The sequence below is a fragment of the Acartia tonsa genome, chromosome 4, assembly GCF_053477335.1.
Source record: "Acartia tonsa isolate MP-2025a chromosome 4, ASM5347733v1, whole genome shotgun sequence".
NCBI lineage: Eukaryota > Metazoa > Arthropoda > Copepoda > Calanoida > Acartiidae > Acartia > Acartia tonsa.
Genome location: NC_137263.1, coordinates 46,651,389 through 46,663,489, shown reverse-complemented (window position 1 = coordinate 46,663,489; position 12,101 = coordinate 46,651,389). Strand labels below are relative to the sequence as shown.

The 12,101-nt window shown below is 37.6% G+C and overlaps 1 protein-coding gene across 1 annotated transcript; it reads right to left on the bottom strand.

The window, feature by feature from the left end:
- Positions 1-7,260: 7,260 nt before the first annotated feature.
- Positions 7,261-12,101, bottom strand: LOC145315496 (uncharacterized). Its single transcript, XM_080155478.1, has 3 exons — positions 11,876-12,101; positions 9,209-11,566; positions 7,261-7,274 (listed from the first exon to the last, which is right to left on the bottom strand). The coding sequence occupies exons 2-3, from the start codon at positions 11,328-11,330 to the stop codon at positions 7,261-7,263; spliced, it is 2,136 nt and encodes a 711-aa protein (XP_080011604.1). The 5' UTR covers positions 11,331-11,566; positions 11,876-12,101.

The following is a 12,101-nucleotide window of genomic DNA, read 5'->3' as shown; positions in this document are numbered from 1 at the left end:
TCTAAATCGTACCTAACTACAAAAGGAATCATCATGCAAAGTTTGAAATCGATAGGACAATTCTAACATGCCTAAATTAACGAATAAAAGCTATCTATCTCGGACGGACGTACGGACGGACGGACGGACCTACCCTAATTATAGAAAAGCTTCGCTTTTAAAAATGGTGCAAGCTAGACATAGTCTAAAATATTGTGTATATTTGTAAAAGTAATTTATATTGAGACATGTCTAGACTAAAACTATGCATTTATTTCTCTTACATACACTTACATATAGCTACTTAGAACAAACTTGTAAAAAGAAAAGATTTTCTATAATCAATGTGTGTATGTCCTTGCTATTAGAATTGTCCTATCAAATTCATGCAATATGCATGAAGAATCCTGTAACGATTAGTTAAAATTATTGAAAGATTATTTTATCAATCCAATCTTTTTAAAATCGGAGCTTTTCTATAATAAGGGTCGGTCCGCCCGTTTCTTCCTAACGTTTTTTTCGTGTGATATGATTAAAAAAGGGTGTTTACTCCCCTCAAACGAATTTGAGAAAAATTTTATTTTACTCCCACTGTGAGGTATGGTCAACCATTTGAGTGGTGTATTTAATAACAATAAAAACAAATTGTGAGGGTAATACTAATTACCCCCTTCATAAAGTGCACACTTCATGCACGCCCCACCTATATGTTCAAGGATAATTACGTCCTTGTTTAATCAAATACTTTGCCAAAGTCTAGCTGTATAATTAAAAATAAACTTTTCATTTTTAGATATTTTTCAGCAATTAATTACATCATTTTATACTATACTAAGGTGTGGGAATGGTAGTTAATGTAGATTCACTTTCGAGTTGTTCCCGGTGTTGTTAATAACCAAGTAAAGTATGTTTGAAAACAAGGAAGACAAAATTCATAAAAGCGAAGTTTTAAAATCAGACGGAGGGACAAACGAACATTAACACATGTAGTGTATCAGTATTTAATAATAATCAGAATATTAATCATTAGATCTAAATAAAATCTAATATGATTATTTACAAAATTGATTAAATACAGTTTACAAACATACTACATGGTAGTTAGTTGTATATATGTATAATTCCACTAAGATTTCGTAAACAGCAGAACCATTTAAAGAAATTTAAACTATTTAGTTCACCCCTAAATACGCCGATTGCAAATACTTTTCTTTGCCAGGGAGGGAAAAGGCAATGAAAAAAAATTTAATTAACATTTTCATTACTTACTAATTATCCACAATATGAAAAAAATTTCCCATTTAAAATTGAAGAAAGCGTAATTTATTTTCCTTTGTCTTATCCCTGCTTCTCTGTCTCTATGTTGGGAAGAGGGAAAAGGGGGGGGGTCTGTATTTAGTGGGTTTGTAATGCACCATCGTCTTAATAACATACATGCAGTATTATGTATGTATGGTTTATGTCCTGATAACCAAAGTGTTTCAATTTCATGTAACAAATTTACAAAAACATGTGTAAGTTTTAAAAAAGCTTCTAAAATTTTTTTATTTTTGTCTTTTTTCGTCTTATGGCGGTTACCCTCATATTGCAACTGGACCATAAACAAACCAACAACAAAAAATAATTATAAAAGTATATTAACGAAAAAAAATTGGAGAGTGGGTTATTTTTTCCAGAGTTGATTTCGAACCTAGTAAAATTGCTAACTCTGATTATGACGTAAAAAAATAGCCAATGAGAGCCCAGTATACACTGTAATTGACCAATGGTAAAATTTATAGTGGCTAAATTTTCTACGTCATAATCAGAGTCAGACACTTTTACTAGGTTCTTGATTTTTCTTGGGAGGGTGGTGGTCCCTTTCCCAAAATAGTTATAAACCTTTCCAAGTTCAATGAGAAAATTCATTTTAAAGGAGAATTATATCGTTTCCACGGTTAGCGAGATCTTACAGACAGACACACACACACAGATCTTGTTACTTTAATATAAGGATTATATGTCAATTCTGGATTCATTTATATTGCAAAAAAATTTGCAATAGATTTTACAGGTTTCGTGGTTTTGAATTTGCTGAAAAATCTAAAATCTTAAATGTGCGAAAATGCTCTTATTTTTTTTTGCTCTGGAACAATACCAAATTTTCCTAGAATTAATGAAGCCGTTTGATAGATCTTTAAAGACATTATGTTTTTTAGGGTTTTTAAAATACAAATTTTTTTTGCTAATATGAAAGATGCTATCCTTGTGATAAACTTAAAATTTCTAAAAAATGTAATGCAGTTATTTTTGTACTTTTTATCTACATACATATTTAGCAAGAACTTGTTTACTAATTCATGCAATATTTCAATTTATATAGAAAAAAATATTTGATTTTTGTGGCACGTTTAACATTTCATGTGGGTGAATCTTCATTTCCAACAGAAAATCTACAATGTTAATTTTCATAACCGCGGAAAACTGTAGCGGCCATGATTATAATGTCAAAATATCAATAATATAGCAGGAATTATCTTTTTGCAATAGTGCAAAATTTTCGATTTATAGGTATTATTAGTTCTGCAAATAAGACAAAATTTTAAATAAAATTGGCTCAGTCCGTAAGTCACTCAGTCTTTTATGTTAATTAACAAATCATAATATAGTAAAAGCCTGGATTGCTTTAAATTTATTGAACTATCTTTTGAATATGTCATATTCTGAGATTTATTTACATTAATCACCAAAACTATAAATTTTCCTTGTTTTATTTTAACTATGTATATAATGAACAAGTTATGAAATTAAATAATCTCTCTTTTATGGTAATTAACAATCTTCAAAATATGTCATATTCTGAGATTTATGTACATTAATCACAAAAACTATAAATTTTCCTTGTTTTAACTATTTAATTAACAAGTTATAAAATTAATTAATCTATATCTCTGTCGCAAAAAAAAACATTTTTATTGATTTTAAGAGAATTTGCTTAATAGTTAATTAATAAATAGTAATAAACATAAATACTTAAAATTTTGAATTAGATATTTTGATTATTTTATGATACCTAAAATGTTGTATATAATATATTTTACGTTTTTCTTGCCTTAAAAAGAATTGCCCTTATGAAAAAAATGCGGTTTCCACTTATTTTGATCCATTTAGAATATATAAAAATCACGTTTTTGCTTCGAAAACATGAATCAAAAATGTCAAACTCTGAAAATCTAGTAATAGCCAGCTTTTAACGCAAACAATATCATTGGAAAAAAACTCTCTCTTTCATTAATTATAAAAATATATGTTTCGGAACGCATTCCTTGCCGTTCACGAATTCTTAATCTCCAAGCCCTCCGAATGACCAACATGTGAATGTTTACAAATGTGTATTTATTACCATGAAAACGGTGAATCTAAAACAAAAATATAAAGATTAATTACATAGCATTAATGGTTTATTATTTTTGTATATCGAGGTTGCGTGATTTCAATTTAATTAAAAATATAAAATTTCTAAAAAACTTTAAATTGGCACGAAACATATTAAATAGCATCAGAAATTGATAATTTTAGATTCAAATGATCAATAAAATTAAGGAAAATATTCGTATGTCAAAAGTTAGCAGTTAAATGGTCTATTTGTTGAAAAATTAATGTTTTAAATTTCTTCGTAAAAATATACCATACTACACTTATTATTAAGAATTAAGATAAATTCTTACCACATTATGATGTCAAACTAAGCAGGAAGGCTTATTTGAGATCTTCCACGGATTAGAGCGCATGTATATCCATCCAATACATTATTTTTATTCACGTAGCTCTTCACATGGGAATCATCAAGGAAAAAATGTGCGCGCCTTTGTTTGTTTACAAGCGAAGCGCGGAGATAGTTAGGAATGCCGCGTAACACACTCATTCTCTGGTGTAAGGAAAAGGGAATTAATGGGTTCGAACTTGCCAGGGAATACAAGAAAATCATTCCAACACACACCCGTCTAGTCACTGGGAATCGAACACAATAACTCATCTTAACATCATGCGTGCAGACAGTGTCCACAAAATCACAATCTCATAACGCATAAATTACAAGAGTTTTAAAATGGCATGGCCATCAGGCCCAAAATTAATTATGGTAACTTACGAACACCACAATAACTCAAACCGACTCCACTACCACATAAGGATAGGAATAAGGAATGGGAAAAGCATTCAACATTCATGAAATGCACATTTACCACTCACACATCTCATTAATCATGGCCTCATAATCTCAATTAAAGTTAGAATTACAGACCATGTAATTGCGAGTACATGAATTAATAATCAATAGTACCTAAACTTTGATTAGGTACCTACATAATAATAGGCAAATGATTTTTATATTAAAAATCGCATCAATAATTAAATAATCAACTCAAACTTTTAATCAAAAGAAAGAAAGATTAAATAATGACATTTTTTCTACTAAATCTTTTTGCTAAAAAAGAAAAGTAAAATTTTCATAAAAAACTTCTCAAAGTTAAGCATTTTCTCCAGCGGAAAAATACTCGGGCTTACATCTAGACATTCTTAGATAAGATAGGTAAATCCTTAAATCTAACATGTTTAATAAAATAGATACTTAAATCTAAATAAATATGACTGTAAAAAAAATCATCAAACATCGGAAAATTAAAATTTCATAATTTTAAATCTTCGTGAATCAAAATTGCGTAAAATAAAATTGCAATTGAAATATGCAAATTAAATTACCAAAATAAAACAAAAGCTCAAATATAAGAAAAGAACTTCTCTAAATGCTGAGTTTGCAATTTCTCTCTGTTTTAAGAAGAAAGCAACTTGTACATATTCATACAGTCAAAATTAAGGCAATTTGGGGCCTCAGTTAGAATGAACCCCTCAAGATACAAACTAACCAATCTTTCAAACATTAATAATGCCATGTTCCAGCTATCCTGACGGACGTTATGTCTTTCCATCACAATTTTTTGATACTGCATAATTTCCGACAGGATTTCTGGCGCAGGGCTCCATCAACTGAAAATAAACATAATTAGTGATGTTTAAATCAAATCAAAAATTAAAAGAATCATGAATAATTCAAGAAACTTTAAAATCATCAGTCAAAGCAATCAAAATAAAATTATCTTATGCTTTAGTTTTGCCGTTCTGTAGTATGTCTGGCCGAGGTAACAGAGCTAAGATACACTATAGAGCGGTCTTATTAAGCTTAAATCTTCGAACTCAAATAATCTACTTAATTCAAGACGAAAAAAATCTGCATTTTTCTTTAGGTACATCGGTTAAAAGGTAAATAGAAATAATTTTAATATATATGTAATATTAAATTATCTATGTGATTATAATAAATCTTGAAGAAATATTTGTATGATATAAAAAAAATCTCATTGTGTTACTTTTTATCATATCGAATTTCAATTAAACAAGGATAAAAATGTTCGTATTTGCGTAGGTACCTAGGAAAATTTCCGCGAAAAAAATCCCTGGTCCCGGAAAGACTTAAATCATTGAAAAAACTTGCGTAAACGTATAAATAACTTAAGTTTGCATTTCAAATGAAAAAAAATCTTGCGTCGATTTGAAAGTTTAAACGAAATTGCGTTAAAATTTGCGTTTTTTGTCTTTCGAAAAAAAATATCTGATAAATCTACCGGAAAAATAAATTTCAAAGTTAAACAAGAACGATACTTATACTAAACTTTGGGTAGATTGATCTTGAGCAGACGTCTTGCGGAAGTCTCGTTACTCGTGGCGGCTGCGTCATCTGATAATTTGAACTTGCAAACCACGGTCCTCCCACCTGGGCGCACTTCTTCCACACGCCCCAATCTGAACTTCTTCATCAAATTTGTGCTATCGTCGATCAGCACCACGTCTCCCGGCTCGAGCAGCACCTTGTTGCTGCGCCACTTGACGGACTTGAGTAGCTCAGGCATGAGCTGCTCCTTGTACACCTGATGGAACTGACGGGTCAACTCCTCCAAGTTCTCCAGCCTCCTGGTGATGGGCTCTTTACAACCTGTCTCAAAGGTGCAAATTGCATCGTTGGTCCTGCCGCCTAACAGATCAGCAGGTGAAATTATTCTCCAGCAATTGACGTCATCTCCTTGGGTGGCATAGGTCAATGGCTTAGAATTTAAGACTCTTGCAGTCTCAGCACACAACACCAATAAATCATTGAAGGTTACAGTAGCACCAGCCAACTTCTTGTTCGACACACGCTTGACCAGCCCAACCTGCCTCTCCACAGTACCCACGAACGAGTGTGCTGCGGTGGGCACCAGATGCCATTCAAAATGCATTCGGGTATCCTTCAAAAGTTCATCCATAATTCGCTTGGCACCGGCCATATTGGTGCCTCTGTCTGTGGTAACCCTTCTAGGCATATTGTAAAACGCCTGAAGTTTTCTCAAGCCGACCAGCACGGCTTCAGTTGAATAATCAGTCAACACATCAACAAACACAGCCTGTGTAAATCTGCAGGCCACAATCAACAACCAAACTTTGTACTTGGTCTTGGAACTCCTGGTACCAACGCCAGGCTTCGTAACTTCGATCGGCCCCGCAAGGTCCATATGCACCTCCTTGAAGGGCACAGAGGGCTCGACACGATCTGGCAGAATATTAGCAATTGCGGGACTCGAACGCTTGGCATATTCAATGGAACATGCAGCACAACTCTTGACCACTTTCATAGCCTCCATGCGGCCATGTGTGATCCATGCATACCTGCGGCTTTGCGCCAACGTCTTACGATGGCCTCCATGCCCCAATTCATCGTGGGACTGTTGAAGGATGAGCCGCGTCAGCCTGTTGTGGCGGCTGAGCAAGACAACACCTGGGCTGTCCTTCATAATCTTCCTGGGGCCTCCAGCAGCGGCCTCAAGAGCCTCATCTCCTCTCCCGGACATTTTCAATATTGTAAATGTCCTAAGAGGATAACATCCATCATGACCCACAATGGGCCAACAAACCTGGACCTTGTGATGATAAGGTTGAAGGGAGTCGAATTTCCCCTCAGCGTCCATGGTCATCTCCTTCTCTTGGTTGAAGGAAGTCAAAAACAGGTCACAAACAGAATCCATGTATGTATTTGTGAAAGTATAGTTCTCATAATGCTTAGAACTATCATTGTTGCTAACACCATCCTCAATTGTTGCAACGCCACGTTTCTTGACAAGCAGCGTTTTAAAGCAGTTGGCAGCCTTAAGAACTGCGGCCACAGTCCTCCTTGCTTGCCTGTAGGTCCTTCTTGCCAGAGACCTCCAAAAATCATTGTCCACTACCTGTGTGAACATTACCTTGAGCTTCGCCATCTTGGGATTTAGCTCGCTCTCGGGAATGGATGCATTTACCTCACCCGCCGTCTTAACGGGCCACTGGTCCTGTTCCAGGCGCAACCAGCTTGGACCTTCCTGGTATGTAGATCCAGGTTGTACATCCTCAATCGTGCACAAACCACGCGTCGCCAGGTCGGCGATGTTGTGCTGGGTTGGAACCCATCTCCAATCTTCAGGGCTCGTCAACTGTTGTATCTCGGAAACACGATGACTGTTAAAAACATTTAACATAACACTGTCACTGGATAGCTGAGCTAGGGCGCAGCTGCTATCACTAAAAAACACTTTGCCAGAAATGTTGAAAGGTAGGGCTCTGGCAACAGTATCCACAAGCCTTGCCAAAATTAGACAACTAAGCATTTCTAACCTTGGAATAGACTCAATCTTCACTGGTGCGACACGTGACTTGGCGCAACACAAAACTACATCATATCCTCCAGGAACTGGCCATCTCAGGTAGGTGATGGCTGCATAGGCCTGGTTAGATGCATCGCAGAAACCAACAAGCATTGGAAGCCCCAACGGCTTATCAGGAACCATCGAACGTCTGAACGACACATTTCCAAGTGCCGAACGGTCCTGGAGGCTGGACACGAGCTCCGACCTCAACTCTCCAGGTATAACATCATCCCAGTTGCATCCATGTATGCAAACTGAGCGCAGACAAAGCTTGGATTTAAGCAGCAATGGCGCTGCTAGACCCATTGGGTCATAAAGTTGTTGCACAATTCTCCAAACTTCACGTTTAGTTATCAACTCAGGTAGACTTCTCCAGAGGTCCTCCAGATCCAGATCCTCCAGTAACTTTCTACCCTTAATCTTCTCGCCGTGGTTGGCTCTGACAGGTAGGAACAACTTATCCTGTTTAGGGTCCCATACAAGGCCCAGAACTTTTACACTGTCAACATCATCTCCAGAATAAACAACAGATTTAAACTTGAAATTGCCAGGTGCAATCATATCTTCCAGCTCTTGGACCAGCTGGACAGCTTCAGGTTTGCTGTTATGACCGCTCAAACAGTCATCCACGTAAGTACAAGTCTCCAATTTGACCGATGGAGGATCTTGATACAAAATAAATTCAGAACTGAGTGGTTGCTGAACATCTCTCCACACATCCTGCTGGGCTACAACGTCACAACCTCTAATCTTCTCAGATCCATAAACATCTTGAACATCCTGCTGGGAACGTCCACCAAAAATACGACCAGTGAGTCTGAGGGCGGTCACGACCATTTCTCCAGCCAAGGCCTCACCAAAGTTGATGGTTTTGGTAAGGTAGACCTCTGGCTCTCCATCAACTGAATCAGCGAAAAAAACACGTTTCAGCTGAGAATCTTCATAGGTAGCTAATAATGAATTATAGAACTTCTGAATATCAGCCACGAATGCACACTTATAACTTCTGAACCGGATAAGATTGTGCATCAGAGTATATAATGGAACTGGGCCATCCATCATAATACTATTGAGGCTTAGCCCCTTGCAGCAGAGGCTAGAATTAGCGCATATCCTCAACGGCGTGGAAATAGACTCTTTATATGCGCAGACTAGGCTCGAATAATACACGGGCTTAGTATAAGCTAGGTCTTCTGGCGAAGCTTTCTGATACACTCCACGAGACACAGCTTCTTGAAACACTTGGCAGAAGGTGCTGTATTCACCTTTTTTAATCATTCTCTGCCGGTCACGTAAGCAGATCTTATAGGCCTGCTCTGAATTGTCAAATAACACACTTGGCGGCTGCTTGTAGGGATATGAGGCCGTCCAAATATGGTTTTCAAGATCTAATGTCAGACCTTCTTCAATCAGCTGCCGCTTACGCACGTCCAAGGCGGACTGCCCGGCGGCTATGGCGGCGCAATGACGGCAGTTCTTACAACCGCTGCACATTGATGGCGGCTGTATTCCCAAACTCTCAGTACTCAGGAACTCCATCTTGCTGACCTCCAACTTCACAGCTTTACAGGCGACAGGATTAGCAACAGTCCTGCCATCTGCAGACACAACTAAATAGCCTGTACCAAATAAGCTTCTGTACAGTCTAGAGTCACCAACCATTTTATCTGCACACGGGAACATAGCTGGTGTTAAATGGCCGATTAAAACATCAATCTTGCCGTCGACCATAGAAAAATTATCAGGCTTCATGTTGAAAATGTCGGCGGCGGCTGTAGGATCAATAGAACGCAACCCTTCTTCAGTACCAATGCTGGGCACTACCGCCGCCTCCAGAATATGTGAATTCCGGTTGCGGTCAACCAAACAAATCTTGACTGTAGGACATGCTTGGCTCTTTCCATCTGCCAGAGAAATAGTAGCTGTTCGACCAGTTGATGGCAACTCTAACTTCTTGGCAATACTTCTAGAAATCAACGTCAAATTTGCTCCACTGTCCCACATGGCATTGACGGTGACTTGACGTTTGTCAGCCGCCAACGCCGGGACCTGCTGCAACATCAGCATAAAATTGTTCTTGCTAAACAATTGTGATTCATACACTGCCGCAACTTGTCCACTAGCAACTGATTCATGTAATAATGAATTATGAGGCTGGTTGCAACTGTCAATGGTACAGCTGCCAAGCTTATCGGCTCTGGGACAATCGGCCACCCGATGCCCTTTTTGTAAGCAGAGCAAACAGGCGCCTATCTTCTTGATGAAGACTTTGCGTTCAGGAACAGACATATCCCTAAACTTGGAGCACTTAAACAACAGGTGATCAGAGTTACAACCTTCCGACGGGCAAGGCTGTTTCTTCTTGGTCTTAGCTGGAGACCCAGGTTTACCAACGGCTGTAGCTGCGGCCGCAGGATTACCTTTCTTCTTGGAGGGGGTGTCTACATCGATTGAACACCTCATCAAAATGGCGCCACGCTGTTCCTCTATAATCTTCAACAGCTTAGGAATATTTGGGGTATCCATCGAGCCCAACGCCAGGTTGAGCTTGTCCTGGAAATCACGTGGCAACTTTTTGGATAACATTTCCAAAAGAATAATGGTCAACCACTGGCTTGTGGTGACTTCCTCATCATCATCATCTTTAGTCAGCTGCTCGAGCTGGCTAACTGCACCACCAAACTCTGCTAAGACTGTCACAATCTGGTTGGAGTCCGACGGTTTAGGCTTCTTCTCCCATTGGTTGAAAAGGCAGAGCATCTGACGTGTTTTGGACTTAAAACGTGCGTCGAGGTAAGCCCATTGAGATTCATGTGATTGAATCTGAATTAACTGAAGTCTCAACTCTTTATTTTTGCAGACCTTTTCACTGCTCAACAATAACTGTAAATATGACGGGTCCTGTCCTACGGTAAGCTTTTTAAAATTGTCCTTGAAACTTACGTAGGCTGACTCTGAGCCGTCAAAGCTTGGAAGAAGACGTTCGTCGACACGATTCATATATCCTGGCGTGAACATAGAACCGGTGCCGAACTGTGGTGTGCCAAACGGCGACACAAATGGCGATGCTGTCGAAGCACCCGCCGTCGTTGTAGGCGGCTTCACAGGTTCAAGCTTAACCTCGGCCAGCCGTTTCATCAAAGCAGACAAAGTGTTTATAATTGGTTCTGGTAAGGGAAAGTATGACCCTTTAATAACCTTCACAATCTTTAAGCAACGATCATATAGTTCAGCCTTATGGTCAGGCAAATTATCACCAACTAAATCAACAACACTTTGAATGTCACTAAGCTCCTCCATAGCATCTAGAGCATCTTTCAGAGCGTTATAATCTTTTTGCACAGTAATTATATTAGAATAAATGTCACTAAACTCCTCAAGCTCTTGGATTCTCACACCAAGCTTGCTAAAACCGACCATAATGCTATCGAATGTCTCGAACTTGTCATGGACAAGGATTGACTCCTTAGTGAAATGTCTAACATCAAGCTCTGAAGATTCACTGACCAACTTCATCACTTTATTTAGTTCACTGGTTAGGGCCTCGACGGCTGGGCGCAGCCGTAGTCCCAGTTGAGCGCCTTTATTCTTTTTAGGACCCATGATTGTCACAATAATTAACTGTACTGATTACGATTATAATAGTGTGTGGTAAGGTATCACAACCAACACATTCACAAAACTTCACAGATATTTTCTTAGCCGCATCTGTTCTGTCTCGTTTTCATTGTTTCGGAACGCATTCCTTGCCGTTCACGAATTCTTAATCTCCAAGCCCTCCGAATGACCAACATGTGAATGTTTACAAATGTGTATTTATTACCATGAAAACGGTGAATCTAAAACAAAAATATAAAGATTAATTACATAGCATTAATGGTTTATTATTTTTGTATATCGAGGTTGCGTGATTTCAATTTAATTAAAAATATAAAATTTCTAAAAAACTTTAAATTGGCACGAAACATATTAAATAGCATCAGAAATTGATAATTTTAGATTCAAATGATCAATAAAATTAAGGAAAATATTCGTATGTCAAAAGTTAGCAGTTAAATGGTCTATTTGTTGAAAAATTAATGTTTTAAATTTCTTCGTAAAAATATACCATACTACACTTATTATTAAGAATTAAGATAAATTCTTACCACATTATGATGTCAAACTAAGCAGGAAGGCTTATTTGAGATCTTCCACGGATTAGAGCGCATGTATATCCATCCAATACATTATTTTTATTCACGTAGCTCTTCACATGGGAATCATCAAGGAAAAAATGTGCGCGCCTTTGTTTGTTTACAAGCGAAGCGCGGAGATAGTTAGGAATGCCGCGTAACACACTCATTCTCTGGTGTAAGGAAAAGGGAATTAATG